The sequence below is a fragment of the Schistocerca gregaria genome, chromosome 5 (genome assembly GCF_023897955.1).
Source record: "Schistocerca gregaria isolate iqSchGreg1 chromosome 5, iqSchGreg1.2, whole genome shotgun sequence".
Lineage (NCBI taxonomy): Eukaryota > Metazoa > Arthropoda > Insecta > Orthoptera > Acrididae > Schistocerca > Schistocerca gregaria.
The window spans coordinates 568,062,579-568,079,328 of record NC_064924.1 but is presented as its reverse complement, the minus strand read 5'-3'; the positions used below and the strand labels follow the sequence as shown (position 1 = coordinate 568,079,328).

The following is a 16,750-nucleotide window of genomic DNA, read 5'->3' as shown; positions in this document are numbered from 1 at the left end:
TTCTTGTCACTACTATTCAATCTATACATCAAAGAAGAAATGATGGGAATAAAAGAAAGGTTCAAGAGTGGAGTTAAAATTGGAGGTGAAAGAATATCAATGAAAAGATTCACTGATGACATTGCTATCCTGAGTGAAAGCAGGGAAGATTTATGGGATCTGCTTAATAGAATGATCAGTATAAGAGCACAGAATATGGATTGAGAATAAATTGAAGAAAGACAAAAGTAAGGAGACATAGCAGAAATGAGAACAGCAATAAACTTAACATCAAGATTGTTGATGATGAAGTAGATGAAGTTAATGAATTGTACTACCTAGGCAGCAAAGTAATGAGTGATGGACAGAGCAAGGAGGACATAAAATGCAGACTAGCACTGGCAAAAAGGGCATCCCTGTCCAAGAGAATCTGTTAGAATCAAACATAAGCCTTAAATTGAGGAAAAAATTTCTGAGTGTATATTTGGAGCACAGTATTATATGGAAGTGAAACATGGACTGTGAGAAAACCAGAAAAGAAGAGAATTAAAGCATTTCAGATGTGGTGTTGCAGAAAAATGTTGAAAATTAGGTGGTCTGATAAGGTAAGGACTGTGGTGGTTCTGAGGATAGTAAGGAAGGAAAGGAATATATGGAAATCACTGACAAGAAGGGACAGGATGGTAGGATATCTGTTTAGACATCAGGGTTAACTTTTATGCTACTAAAGGGAGCTGTAGAAGGTAAAAACTGTAGAGGAGGACAGAGATTGGAATACATCCAGCAAATAATTTAGGACGTAGGTTGCACAGACGAGGAATTTGTGGCAGGCCACATCACACCCATCAGAAGACTGATGACAAAGAAAAAGGTCATTTGGAGAATTGAAGTACACAGGAAAAAACAAATTGCTATAAAAGCTGACAGTTATTCATCTGGGAGAAAGGTGTCACTCATAAAAGTTTGGTATTGATACACTATTCAAATGGCAATGTTATAGTTGGTGACAGCCTTATAGTGTCTGGCTTCACAGCTCACAGCGAATGCTCATTGAGTGCTCAGTTGAAAGTTAATAGACAGCAACTGCATTTTGTTTCTGCACCTTGGCAACATCACAGACCAGCTTGCCTGAATCTGCTTCTCCTTTGAAGCATGAGTACACTTTAAAAATAGGGTCCATTACCTGTTTGTAAAGCATTTGGCACCTAGTAGGTGTTTTAGCCATTGTAAGAAAACTCAAAACATACAGAATACCACAGATGTCAGTCAGTTGTAGCTTTGCACATGTAAAACACATAGAAAGCTCAAATACGATGTAAGTTTACACAGTACAGAATGCGGAAACTGACTGAGTGCTTATTGGCTCGTTTCACTGCTGTCTACTGCGCACTTCTGCCCAGAGGCTATAAATGTTGTCACTGAGGATAGTAGGTGGGAGATACTTATTTTGAGAATGCAACAGCCACAGATAATTTTCATAAACCAACATGTCCATCTACTATACCGTTATGGCCAGAGAATAATCCAATATAAATTCCGGTACGGTGAGCAGTAGTTTTAATCCAAATATTAGCTGACAATCTGAGTAGTTGCATCAGTTTTGAAGGCTGTGATAGAACAGTCAGCCACTTGCAGCAGCTGGCACTTAAACCACAGGTAAGCTAGATGTTTTCACTAAGAGAAATGGTGAATAGATCTTGTCCACTGCACTGTGCACCACTCACAGTAGGGTTAAATTGACTGATGCACTGCCTGGGGCGTGACCTGAAACATGCTGTCTTCACTCTGTGCATTCCAACATCTGTGAAATATCACATAGGGCCAGCAGTAGCCCATTTTGTGCCAGACTCAATGTGGGGTAAGGTGTGTAACAGATGCAGCTGATGATACACATTTCATCATCTCTACATCTGACTGGTACCCTGATCCATTGTACCAGGGGAGGTGAAGGTGTCATTGTGGAAGTCTGTCCAATTAATGGATGGTCCTATGGCATCAAGTGACTGTGGAGGCATCCATCCTGGGTGCTTTTCTGAATGTCTGAGCTTGCATCAGAGCACCTGTCAGGGAACCAGTGACATGCCGGAATGCATCTGTTGTGATCCTGGAGCTGCAGTACATGTAGGAGGGTCTATGATGTTCAGTTGTGGAGACGGTCTGTTGGGGATAGACAGTGACAGGAGAGTTCTCTTCATTTCGTCCTTGAATGTTATTACCATCCTCTCCAGTTCAACCTTTGACTGTGGATGGACTGGTGCCCTCAGCAGATGGGGATGCTGTGCAGGCCGAAGGAATCAACAAAGGCAGAGGAAGTGAACTGTGGACCATTATCTGAAATGAGGCTAATGGCAAGTCTTCTGTGGCAAGGATTGAAGCCATTGTTGTCACTGTCGTGTCTGTGGTAGATGCGATTTAATGTTCATAGAGTAGGTGTCTACAGACGTATGCCACGTGGTTTTCATAAAGGGGATGGCAAAATCTGCATGAAAATGGTCACATGGACTGAAGGGCTGTAGCCACAGAGAGAACACTCTTGGAAGTTCTGCTTGGTGAGTGGCACAACTTGTACTGGAGAATGCCATATCTTCAACAATTGTGTCAGTCATGGCCAGTACATTTTGCATTTGGCCAAGGAAATCTTGCATGTGACTCTCCGCTGCACAGTGTGAAGTAAGGAAAGAGGCTGGGTGGTATGACAACTCTGTGGGACTTGTGCTCTGTGGCTAATAGAAAAACACTGTCTTGTATCTAAAGACAATACTAAAGTGTGAAGTGACCTTGTCCTGCTGGATGGGTGTGGGTAGGAAGCTGGTGATATCATATCCCTTGTGTCCATTGAATAATCTTAAGAAATGTAACATCTTTGGTTGGTTTGGCCAGGACCAGTAATGCAGCGAGGTGAATTTTTTCCAGAATGTGGTGCCCTTTGTTTCTGTTGTAAAGCAGATGGTATTTTGTTAGTCAATCAGTCGGCCCCTACTGGAAGCTGAGACGGCATGTCAGCATTGGCATAAAGGCTCACAGGTTTACAAAGAATACAATAATCATAAGAAGACGGGAACAGGACACACCACTGCAGTTGTTTGACTGTGGATTTGTTGGGCTGTGTTGTTGGGTTAAGAGGACTGTGGACTAACTGAGCCACTTAAGGCATATGATCAGTTACATGAAAAAAAAATTAGTTCATTTGGAATGGGCATTCATTGAACCACCTGATATGTTGGCATGGTGAGAAGTTATAAATTATGCAGATGTGCACATTTATCAGTGTCCATTGTAGTATCATATACATAGTTGCAACATGCCTGAGTCTTGTATAGTAATTGTTAAAGATATTGTTGGCAAAGTGTGCGGGTGCTTGAAATGCCAAACGGGAGTCACCAATGTAAGTAAATTCCAAACAGTGTCTTTCATTCTGGAAATATCCCCCAGGCTGTGGCTAAGCCATATCTCTGCAGTATCCTTTCTTCCAGGAGGCTAGTCCTGCAAGTTTTGCAGTAGAACTTCTGTGAAGTGTGGATGGTAAGAGATGAGGTACTGGTGTAAGTAAAGTTGTGAGGACAGGCTATGAGTAGTGCTTAGCTATCTCAGTTGACTGAGCACTTGCCCGTGAAAGGCAAAGATCCCGAGTTCAAGGCCAATCTGGCAGGAAGTTTCAATGTGTTTAACTCTAAAAACTGTTTTGAGTCTGCAAATGAGTGTGTGTTCTCACAGTGAGGGTTTGGATGGTGTCCATGACCATTTGTGAAATAAGTACCTTAAACTCACAAAAAAATCTGAGAGAACCATTAGATTTCTAAACCACTACCAGTGGTGAAGTGCCCCCTCACTTCCCTGTCAGGGAATTGGCAACATCAGTGAATGTATTGCAGCAAGACTACATGTGGTGAGAACACCAGTCTGCACCTAGTCAGTGACCTGATGGACTGGAGTCCTTTGCGCTGCTCTGTAAAAAGCTATACAAATGAAACTGTATGGTATCAAATATCATCTAATTGTATTTGTTTACTGTAAGTAGTGATCATGATGTGAAAATCGAAATTTCTTAAGTATGCAACACAAATAATGAAAACCCATGAGATGCAAGTTCCAGGATTCTGCAACATGTTAACATCAATGGACCACTATCATCGGACATGAATTTGGAGCAGCTGAGAACACAGTGACAACAGTTACAACACCACAACACCAATGCGCACTGCAGACTCACCAGCTACAGGAGCAGCGACAACTGATGCACCGGTAGCAAGAATTCATGTGGGATTCAGAATGACTGAAACAGGAAGAGGCTGCCACTTTACATAAGAAATACTAAGATTAGCAGCATACACACTCTTGGAAATTGAAATAAGAACACCGTGAATTCATCGTACCAGGAAGGGGAAACTTTATTGACACATTCCTGGGGTCAGATACATCACATGATCACACTGACAGAACCACAGGCACATAGACACAGGCAACAGAGCATGCACAATGTCGGCACTAGTACAGTGTATATCCACCTTTCGCGGCAATGCAGGCTGCTATTCTCCCATGGAGACGATCGTAGAGATGCTGGATGTAGTCCTGTGGAACGGCTTGCCATGCCATTTCCACCTGGCGCCTCAGTTGGACCAGCGTTCGTGCTGGACGTGCAGACCGCGTGAGACGACGCTTCATCCAGTCCCAAACATGCTCAATGCGGGACAGATCCGGAGATCTTGCTGGCCAGGGTAGTTGACTTACACCTTCTAGAGCACGTTGGGTGGCTTGGGATACATGCGGACGTGCATTGTCCTGTTGGAACAGCAAGTTCCCTTGCCGGTCTAGGAATGGTAGAACGATGGGTTCGATGATGGTTTGGATGTACTGTGCACTATTCAGTGTCCCCTCGACGATCACCAGAGGTGTACGGCCAGTGTAGGAGATCGCTCCCCACACCATGATGCCGGGTATTGGCCCTGTGTGCCTCGGTCGTATGCAATCCTGATTGTGGCGCTCACCTGCACGGCGCCAAACACGCATACGATCATCATTGGCACCAAGGCAGAAGCGACTCTCATCACTGAAGACGACACGTCTCCATTCGTCCCTCCATTCACGCCTGTCGCAACACCACTGGAGGCGGGCTGCACGATGTTGGGGCGTGAGCGGAAGACGGCCTAACGGTGTGCAGGACCGTAGCCCAGCTTCATGGAGATGGTTGCGAATGGTCCTCGCTGATACCCCAGGAGTAACAGTGTCCCTAATTTGCTGGGAAGTGGTGGTGCGGTCCCCTACGGCACTGCGTAGGATCCTACGGTCTTGGCGTGCATCCGTGCGTCGCTGCGGTCCGGTCCCAGGTCGACGGGCACGTGCACCTTCCGCCGACCACTGGCGACAACATCGATGTACTGTGGAGACCTCACGCCCCACGTGTTGAGCAATTCGGCGGTACGTCCACCCGGCCTCCGGCATGCCCACTATAAGCCCTCGCTCAAAGTCCGTCAACTGCACATATGGTTCACGTCCACGCTGTCGCGGCATGCTACCAGTGTTAAAGACTGCGATGGAGCTCCATATGCCACGGCAAACTGGCTGACACTGACGGCGGCGGTGCACAAATGCTGCGCAGCTAGCGCCATTCGACGGCCAATACAGTGGTTCCTGGTGTGTCCGCTGTGCCGTGCGTGTGATCATTGCTTGTACAGCCCTCTCGCAGTGTCCGGAGCAAGTATGGTGGGTCTGACACACCGGTGTCAATGTGTTCTGTTTTCCATTTCCAGGAGTGTATATCTGAAGCACTACAACTGTAACGATTTCTTAGGGCATCAAATCTGCTTCTAGCTAAGCTACACTGATAGGCCAGTTAGCCACTACGACATTGTTCATGGCATCCATATGCAGGACTGCATCATGTGGCTTTCAAAGCATTGTTGCAGAAGTGCTTAAAAAAATTTCCCCAATTCCTATGGATTTCACACTTGCTGTAAATGCACTGCTCTTTTCTGTTAATGGCACAAGCTTGCAGAATCTCTTGTCAGAATTTCATAGGTTTCAGGACACCTTGTGATTACATTGTGTGGTTCATCATTAAAGTATTCTATAGTAACCTTAACATCACCGCTAGAAAAGTTCACGTCCCAGGATGCAGCTCTTGGAGTGCATAAAAGATGTAGAAGCCAATCCTCAGCCCAAAGGAAAAGGGAGCACACCATTTCTCGTTGATCAGGCAGCTTGTGATCCTTGCCTACTCAGACTGGGAGGAATGTTTCTACCATAGACACTTCAGGCACAGGACAGATAATTAAGTACCTGGCTGTCAGGCCCTTTCTGTTGGAGTGATAGTCTGCCAGCAACAGTGAATCGGACAACAACTGAAGTGCCTACTGGTCGCGGGTAAGGATGCCAAGCTGCAGTTCCTAGTAGACACCTACACTGACATTAAATCTGACCCTAAGCATCTGGAGCGCTTTTGAATAGTGCTTTTTCATTGCTGACATCACCCACCCAATTGCAGACCTGGATTTTCTGTCTTCCTAAAACCACATACATGATGTGTGCCGTAGTTGCATCCTGGACTGAACAACATCAGTAAGTACAATTCAAGTAAAATTCTTTTACCATTATATACCTCATACTGCTGAAAATAAGCACCATATACAGCTGGCACTAGAGTGCATTGTTTCACACCTATCACATGGAATAATGACCTATAGGAGACGTTTGAAGCATCAAATTCTTCAGTAAATTCTGTGGGAGCAGTTCCACAGCAGTGCTTCAGCAGAGTCTGTGAACCCTTAAGATACTTCTCCAAAATGCTGGCGAAAAGTGCTCTTGATATTTTATACTGAGTTGCTGGATGCCTATCTCTATAAAATATTTAAGTTTTATGAATGAAGGCTACATCTTCACCATACACAGTGGCCAGTGAGTGCTGATATTCACAATTTTGCAGCCCTGAAATGTTTACGCTTCAGTCCAAGTGAACCATCTGAATCTTATTTTCTAGTTCACAACTTACATTTGACACATCAGGGGCACCAAAAGTATGGTTTCTGACATTGTGTCTTAAGTTGGCAGCATATCACAGCCAGTAGATTTTGATAAGTTGTCAACATCGCAGAACAGTGATGCAGAACTGAAAGAGCTGATGCAAAGAATGTTGGTCCTTCAATTGTGGCACATACCAATGCTAGCTGAAAATGTAGTAGTGTACTGTGACAAAGCCACAGGCTGGCTGCAACTGTGTGTACCAGCACTACAGCATCACCAAGGATTTGCTTCCAAGCATGGACTATGTCATCCAGGTACCCATGCAACAAGGGCTCTGATGTGCAGAAAGATTGCCAATTGTGGACCTAGGAATGTGTCCCATGCTAGGAGAGCAAAATGGCACATCATTTACAGGCACTGCTTGGAAAGTTTGTAGCTCCCAAAGTAAGTTTCTCACAGCCGCTTGTGGATGTCGTCAGCTTGGTACTTATTTCTCACAGCTTTTACCTGACAGTGATTGACATTTACACGAGGTGACCAGGAATTTTACCACTAAGAGATCATACAGTGCAATGTGTGGCTCTCCGTTTACCATCAGTTGGATAGTGGGGTTGGTGGCCCAGGATATTAGGCACATGATGTCTGACCGAGACCACCAATGGGAAGCAGAGTTGTTCCACACCATGGCACAAGTGTACTGCATTTACCTCTGAAGAAATACACCATATCACACAGCTTCTACTGGTGTGCTAAAATGCCTTCACCATTCGCTTCAAGCTGACATCATATGGCACTGGGTCTAGAGTGAACACATTCTTGTTAGTACTGCTTAGTACTGCTCATTGTGCACGGTGCATTGAAGGAGAACTTTGACATTTGTGGCAGAGCTTATATATGGTGAATCTCTGCAGTTGCCAGGTGAATTCTTTCCCTCGTCCGTTACACCTGCCTGAACAATGTTTAGAATTGTAGCAAACCATCAGAGAGAGATGGAAGAGTTGCGACCAACAGCAGCTTCACATCACAGATTTGACCAGGGAGAATTATGTCTTTTTGTGTTGAGGTCTGTTAATAAAGTTTTGAAGCCGTCTTACAAAGTTCCCTGTCTTGTCAAAGAACTGGGTGACAGGACACTGACTCTCCAGGTAAAGGGGAAAAGGAAATTGTAACTATTGAGTCATCTAATCAGGCGTACGCAAGTGTCAAAAACTTCAATTAACCTCTAGCCACTATTGCATTGGCATGTGCGTAAACACTCCTACTCAAAACCATAACACTGTTGGTGGCCATTGCGCACCCTGACGTGCCACCCACACTGTGCCTGACATCAAGAAAAGAGAGTGAACCAGTGGTGAGACAATGTGAAGTAAGAATGCTATTCTGCTGGACCCACATGCTAGTTCATAAATCAACAGTTATCATTGGTTCCTCTTGCTGTGTCAGTCTCAGTACATCACACTTCGATGCTGAGAAACTGGCAATATTGGTGCAGTGATATACTGTATATAAGGGACAGTCAAATGAAAATGAGACAGATTGAAAAAGGTAAGTAAACTGTTTAGTGTTTGAAAAGTAATCATAGTCATTGTAAATACGTTTATACCACTGTGAGGCAAGATGATCAGTGCATTCATGGAAAAATGTTTCCTGTTGCTAATAGAATTGTGTTTGTACTCAGGTGTGCAGCTCTACATGTGAAGTATATCGATGGTCATGAATTTCTTTCTTCAGGGCTCCAAGGGAGAGAATGGGACTGAAAGAGGGATGTGTAAGAGCTTCCCAGTGAAACATCTGCAGTGTAGTCAAAACAAAAGGCATGCCAGCTCTGGAAAAGTCATGATTACCTATTTCTGTGACTGCAAGGGCCAGCTACTCATTGGCTTTCTAGAACAAGGTGCAACAAATAATGAGCAGCTTTATGTGGACACTTTGTGAAAACTAAAGCATGTCTCAAGTCCAAATGCCCAGGTATATTGATGGATAGCATCATTCTGTTGCAGGATAATACCTGTTGCCAAGGTTGTTTCGACTAAGCTGCAGAAGTTTTGCTGTGAAGCCCTTACACATCCTCCATACAGTCCTGATCTCTATCCAGGTGATTTCCACATTTTTGGAGCCCTGAAGAAAGACATCCGTGGTTGCGTATTTGCTTCAGAAGAAGAGATGCTGACCTGAGTACACTCGAGGTTCCGTAGGCAACTGCCTGCACATTTTTCATGGAGGTATTAACCATCTTGTCTGGCAGTGGCATAAATATATTAACAGTTATGATTACTTTTGATACAACAAACAGTTTACATACGTTCTTTCTATCTGTCTCATTTTCAATTGACTGCTCTAATACCATGGCAGACCACCTGTGCTAAGAAAGCCAGTTTGCATCTAATCAGTGATCTGGCTGGACGAGAGTTCAAGCTGCCAAGTACTATCTAAGAATATTTATACCCCACACCCATACGTTTAAAGAGATTGGACCAATGATGGTGTGCTCCTATAGGTGGTCCAGTTCTACTTTTTCATTCCAAAGAAAGCACATGGGATTGGCTGTGCATGAGTGAAATGAGGTACAGCTGACTGCTCACTACAGAGTTGGCCTGTGTTGATATAGTACATTCTAAACCAGGGAAAAACAATTTTCAAAAATGACTACAGAGATCAAATACTGTTTGAAATATAACTCCTGGTGATTACAAATTGATTTATTATAATTCATACAACCAGACTTTTTGAAAGAATCAAGATCAAATATATTTTCATTAATCAGATAATTCATTATTAAAAAACAATTTCCTAGCAACATGTTACAACACCACAGTTATATAAAAGCTTTCCTTGTAGCTTACTGTCATTCTATGATGAAGTGCTGTTGGTATGGGTGTGCAATTTGGGAGAACTTAACATCAAAGATGTCCTCCTGTTTATCAGAGAGTATGATCTTCCTCTATGTATTTGGAAAGAAAAGTTTTATTCAGAATTTATAGATCAGTGAGCACCTTCTGCAGAGAACCTGTCAATATTGAAATAGACACTTAATCTTGACTGACAGATGATAGAGCTCTGCTTAGTTATACTACAAGAGCCATCTGATTGATAAAGACTGCCAAGAAAAAAAAAAATCTATTCCTTGTCAAACATTGGTCCTGAGGATGTTGAATGAAACAGTATGGGCAGAACTGGAGATGTGCTCAGAAAAAATACCCTGCCACACAAAAGGCGAGATATCACTTTTTCTGTACTACACTGTGTGCTAGCATGCACTGTGATCAGCACTGTTAACATCTGCAGCCAGTGACACTAGAGCAAGGCTGTGAATGTCAACATGTCTGGCCAGTTTAGTACAGAAACATCAAAATGAGGAAAACTGTATTTTTATGTGTCTGGCAAAAGTTTGAAACTTTGTGCAAATGTGCACCACTTGTTGTAATGATGGGTTGAAAACTAACATGGCAGGGCCCACATGTCTTTCTCAGGCTTGTAGTGGATGTCTATGTCCTTTCTGCTGTATGTGGATGCAGCAGTTGGGAGTTCATGTTGACTTTCACTCTACTCTCCACAGTTCTCAAAGCTGTTGTCTGGTTCTTCCTTCAAAAGGTGAACTCTTCATGTGAGGAAACCTGATATTTCATGTAGTTCTACATATACTATAAGCAACTTAAGCACCATCAATTCTGCTCTCTCTCTCTCTCTCTCTCCCTCTCTCTCCCTCTCTCTCCCTCTCTCTCCCTCTCTCTCCCTCTCTCTCCCTCTCTCTCCCTCTCTCCCCCTCTCTCTCCCTCTCTCCCTCTCTCCCTCTCCCCCTCCCCCCTCTCCCTCTCACAGTTGTCATTTTCTGGTATTACATAGATTCTAAAATTGCCGATTGTGATATTTGTTTTATTACTTTCAGGAAAGTACATTACTCTGCTCTCATTAGGAATTGCTGGTGTAATACAACCATCGGTACTCAATGGAATTTACTTTATAACTTTTCTTGGTTCCATGACATGGTGGGCATGTTACAGGGACTTGAGAAGAGCATTTTCAGTTGTCCTTCACATTATTGTGTTAATTGCAGCTGTACATATCACAGCAATTTTTTGTATGCAACTGCAGTACATACAGGAAATAGTTACTGATAAATGCAATGTTTGCAGGTAAGAATTATATTCCAAACAGTTAACTAAGTGAAGGTGTTACCTTAACTATCTTGGATATATATGTTGTCGAAATAGAACTCTGTCTTGGTGAATGTTCTGGAAACTGTATAGTAGTGTGAAATATAGCAAATTTCTCAGCTGTAACTAGATGTCTGACTGGCTATCAATTTATTCTTCCTTTTTCATTGTATTCCATCTTTGCAACTAAGTGAAAGGCAGTTTGTTATTTGCTGTAGGCATTTTGCATCTTTTACTTGTGAAGTATCTTCTGTGGTCTGTAGTACTTTTTGTTTAATATAGTAGTTAAAAATATGTTGCTATATTAATTTTCACTGAAGGAAGAAGAGGCACAGAGTGATCAGTTCACAATCCCATTACTTTTTTATTACTCTTGCATAGCTAGATTTCGGCTATAAAATAGATATAGCATTGAATAGTACCAACAAAATGGAAGACAAAACAATCCAGTAATGATAAAAAGTTATGTTCTCACATACTACTATGCCACGCAATGCAGTGCTATATCTATTTTACAACCAAACAAGTAAATCACTATTCAGTTTTTAGCTTTAAAGACTAGATAAAATGGCAGTTTGTTTAATAATCTTCCTGCAAACAGTGTAACAAACACAGTTGGAGCTACATTATACATTTATGTATGAAATTTTACATCAATAGAGGGAATTTTCATGTTTTATTAAATGTACTTCATTAAATAATCCTTGTCGTGTTGATCTTAGTTACTTTACTACAGTGTTAACAGATCTTCATAAAAACTGTTTATAAGAACTTTTATATTTCTTTAATATTAAATATTTATTGGATCTTTTAACCACTGTGATATGAGTGTCTACGATAGGCTTTTGATGAATTTCAGATTGGTATGTAATTTTATTTTACCAAGATGATCTTCAACAAAATATTTTTAATTTTTAAAATTTTTATTTCTAAAGTGATGTAACAATTTTGTATTATACAGTTGTATGAATCTATTAATGATGCATTGCATATATTTTGGTGGATCACTTTCACCACTAAGATGTTTGCAAGCAATTGTGAGTTGACATTTCTGGAATACTTCAAAGTGACATGCGAATATGCTTGTTGATTTTAGATACTAAAAAAGGGTTTTAAATTCGGGTCTTATTTGCATTGCACGGTGTAAGCTAAGGCCATTGTACTTGCTGTAAACAACTGCTTCAGTGCCTTTCTGCCTATATACCAGTAAGGTCATATGGTGACATGTACTACCACAAGTTTGCTGGATTGTAACTCACAGTATATTGATCAGAATGGGTAGCTGCTATTGGATAACATGGTGTTTTACTTATTGCTCTATGTAAAGTAAATGAATTCTGATTCTGTAATTTCCTTGTGTTGTAGCACTTTAGACAGCTGTTTTTAGCCTAAATCTAAATATACACAGGTAATAAAAACTAATGGGATTGTGATTGGTTGCTGTGTATCTGTCCTTCCTTATAGTTGCTGTGCACAACAATTCCTTATAGAATCAAAGTTGATTAGTATTTTCACTTGTTATTCTGTTGTTTTTCACATTAGAAACAACTTTTCAGCACAAGTTTTGTAAGGTTAAATTATCATTTGGTTTTACTTAAGACTTCTGATAAGGGGTGGTGGCAATGGAGGTGGGGGGGGGGGGTCTATGGGGGCTACAGGCCCTCCCCCCCCCCCCCCCCACAATGGAGTATATTATACTGGATAAAATGACATCAGAAATCAGTGAATATATTACTCCAGTGTAGCAATATAGGTTGCAATGTATTTCAAACACATTTTAACAAAAGAATAAGAGCAGCAAATAGCTTACTATCTAAACCAATAAATATCATTTAACTTAAAATGGACATATTATGATTAATTAATACACATTTTTTACCCTGAATTGAAAAACAGCTATCAAAAACTACTTTAAGCAACACCAAATTTTACCATTTTGTCGGTGGAGGACCCTACTCTCCTTTTGTTAAGCTATATTCCATTCCCCAAACCCAGTGCCCCCACCCCACTTGACGACTTCTAGAATTGCTCCGGCTTCTGATGTTGTTAATCCATGTATGTTATCCTGGAGATGTATCTAGTCGGTCTGCCAATTTTCGACATTATTTCAGCCACATTTATTTGGAGGAGGAAAAAAAAAAAAATAAACACTGAAAATCAGCCATCTGGAGTGTGCAGACCATCTAAATACATCTCCAGGACAACACATATCAATTAACATCTTCAGAAATCGCACATTCCAAGTGATAATTTAACCTCATGAAACTTGTACTGTGCAAGTTTTTTTCTAATCTGGAAAACAAGAGGAAAACAAATGAAAATATGATATAGCAATATAGTTGTGACTACTGTGCAACACACTCATTACACACATAAATCAAACGTGTTACAGGCCACTGAAGAAGCTTCACAAAGAAAAGCAGCAAAATGTGTATGGGAAGAAACAAACTGCCTTTCATTTAGTTAAAAGGACAGAATAACATTTCATCGAATTTTGAAACAACTAAGGAATGACAGAAAAAAGATAAAATCACAATAATCTTCTTAAATTTGAAGGAACATGTGCATTATTATAAAGAAAATGACAACCTCTGTTATTTAATAAACTCAAAGGGCTTCTTATGAACAAACTACATTATATTCGTATAGTAATTGTTCATTTATTGGCCTGAAAAACTGAATCAACATCTCTGCAATTAATTATTTATTATCTTGGCAACTTACCTAATTATACAGTGGATCTATTTTGTACAATTTACTTGTACTTACTGTTATTAATTCAACTATTACTTATTGGACAACACAAATTTCATGTAAAACTGCTCAAAATGAAGAAACATCTTACTTTTGACATATTATGTTCAATTAACAGGTACCTGGGACTAAAATCACTTGTCTATACAAATTGCTTGGATCCAGGCGATACATGGTACATTGATGCAGACTGGACAAATTTTCTTAATCCTGCTGTTCTGTTTTGGTTGTACTATGTCCTGTCTCTTGAAGCCAGGCTTCTATTTATGCCACATGTAAGTATGTTCCCAAAGCATCTCTGTTGCTCTAAGTTAAATGCCTGATATGCATTAACAGGCTGACAATTAACCCATAAAATGATTAATTGCTAATGAAGGTATGTGGTTGAGTTAATTGATTGAAAGTAATCTCTGGTTTGAATAGTTGGTAGACTACTCACATTTGGTCTATCTTGGAAGTCATTTATTTCTGTGTAGTGGGTTTTATTCTTAGACATAGGGAAGTGCTGCTATATTTGTTAGTCAGCTAGCAGTTTATTTAGCCACAGTAGTGATTCAAAAATTACAGCCTAATTTATAGTAACAGACTTTGAAGACTACCCTTTAGCACATTTGGCTCATAAATTTCATATAGTAATGACAGATGCAATGATAATATTTAAAATAATATTCTCGAGTTCTTTTTGGTGAAGGTTTATTTAATTTAGCCTTGGTGGAAGTGGTTTGTGTTCCTGCAGAGGTTGCTTTTTGTAACTTGTGTGTGTTTTATAGCACTTCAGTTAGAGAATATGCACTGCCTTTGTGGGAGTGGGTGTGTCATTAGTGTATTGTTCCATTCTGCTCTCATCAGTTGTGATTTCTAACTCCTCTTCCTTGATGACAATAACTGTGGCTTTTACCACTGGTGTACAGGATTTATGAGGTACACACTAAGCCTGCTACCATTTGTGGATGACATTACCATATTCTTAGGTTAATCTGAAGTAATTATGCACACATGCTGCAGAATGATCAGAGTCTGCTCTCAGATTTCCTCCTTTAGAGAAAGTGACATACTGTCATGGAGATTAAGTGATTCACTGATTACGTTCTTTTACTTTTTTTTTTTAATTTTTCATGACACAATTATATGGGCATTTCACCATGTCATCTGCTTTCAATGAGCCAGTGGTCATCTTCAGATATAAGGCACATGCTGCAAGTAGTTTTTGTTGCGGTAGTGCAAAAAGAAACCATGTGTAGCATATGCCTTTAGTCTGAAGATGACCACTGGCTCACTGAAACTGATTATGGTACTGTGAAATCCTCAGGTGATTGTGTTGTGATAAATATAAAAAAAATAAAAGAACAGTTTCCTTCCTAATAGAGGATGTCATAATTGATGTGATGAAAACACTTAAAGTTGTATATTACAATGCGTTGTAGCCCATTGATGTTATGCAGTCTTTTATAGTATGTTGTTTGAAGTGTCCGTTACTTGCACTCTGCTGTATTTTAAAGTAAAGAATTTTAACTTATTGTATATGTTTCTGTATTTAGAAATACATTAATGAAATGAATTGGAGAATCTGACTGTAGGATAATGCAGTACTCTGGGTATATGTGCCAGAGTCTGTATGGAGTTCAAAATCTGTAATCTGTCTTCATAGCTCTATACTCACAAACAAGGAATTGGAAGAGCATTTCTATGAACACAGCTGTAATGAATTGTTAGTGACATTGACATTTTATATATGGCATATAAGCTAATTTTGATCATATAGATAACTAAATTTCATTGCCTTGTTAACATATTTAGCAGAGTTGGTGATTTCCTCTCCAATAATATATAAAAGATATTAAAATAAATGTGAATAATATTTTTATAGATGTTGGTATGCCTAGAACAAGATTGAACAGTGTAATAGAGATAGGTCATGGAATAAAATCGCTTTGAGAAGTGAGCACTAATTAGCAGGAGGAGAGAAGTGGAAAGCTGTGTATTTCATGATAAATTATATCTACTCAGGGAAGTTTTGTAACAACATCAGATTGCCAAGTGTGCAGATCCAATTTCAGTAGTTTATTATAGGGTGCTTTCTGAATTGTAAAACTGATCTACAAGCCAGTTAGTGCATAAATACACATAAAAGTTTGTCTAGATGTTTTGAGAAAATAGTTGTTCCCCTGTTCTGAAAATTTGTACCCACATTATCTCAAAGCAATCGTCCAAGTCACTTATTGTTTCTGGGTATTTTGTGGAGTCTGGACTACGTGGCCAGTATTTTCCAATTATTTTGAAATGCTAAATAAGGCAAAATGCATACCAAAACTTGTCTACAAACTGTGGGCTGTGTTGAATTATGCATCAGAAAACCTTTTTAATGACATGAATAAAATACACACACCAAACATAATAGCATTAAAAAATACTTGTGCAGAGCCTGTGCTAGATTCAGGGTCTCCTGCATTTTTGATTCTCCTGTGTGGCATACAAGTGTTCTTTTTTTGTCTTAATTCTGATTAGGTTTTTCACACAAGAACATTACATGCTGATGTGAAAGGAATTTGTGTTACTTATCTCACTCAAGCTCTGATTTTAAAAGGATACTCTCAATTTGGCTCAATATCTGTCCTAAGTAAGATCATTAGACTGGTAGACTGATTCAAATTTCAAACTATTGTTCCATAAATTCAAAGCAAAAACTGTCTGTTTATAAATACCACAATGAGTGGTGTTGTCGATGTGCTATTCCATTGGTCTGTGGGATTTCAGTTGGGTTGTAGCCCAAGGAAACACACTCATTTCTCTAAGACTCGGTATATTCCATTACAGATGCCCACATTAAAAGAAGTCATACAGCCAGCTGAACAAGCAAGATGGCTTGGGCCATTAGGTTAAAAGAGTCAAAGAACTTGCTGTAGTGG

The 16,750-nt window shown here is 40.2% G+C and overlaps 1 protein-coding gene across 11 annotated transcripts in view; it reads left to right on the top strand.

Annotated features, from left to right (window-relative positions):
• The window catches only part of LOC126272844 (piezo-type mechanosensitive ion channel component), a 651,486-nt gene that overhangs the window by 191,697 nt on the left and 443,039 nt on the right, over positions 1-16,750 (top strand). For all 11 annotated transcript variants that reach the window (XM_049976053.1, XM_049976051.1, XM_049976056.1 and 8 more), the window contains exons 6-7: positions 10,823-11,069; positions 13,963-14,119. In XM_049976053.1, coding sequence (XP_049832010.1) covers positions 10,823-11,069; positions 13,963-14,119 — 404 coding nt within the window. The remainder of the gene's footprint in view (positions 1-10,822; positions 11,070-13,962; positions 14,120-16,750) is intronic.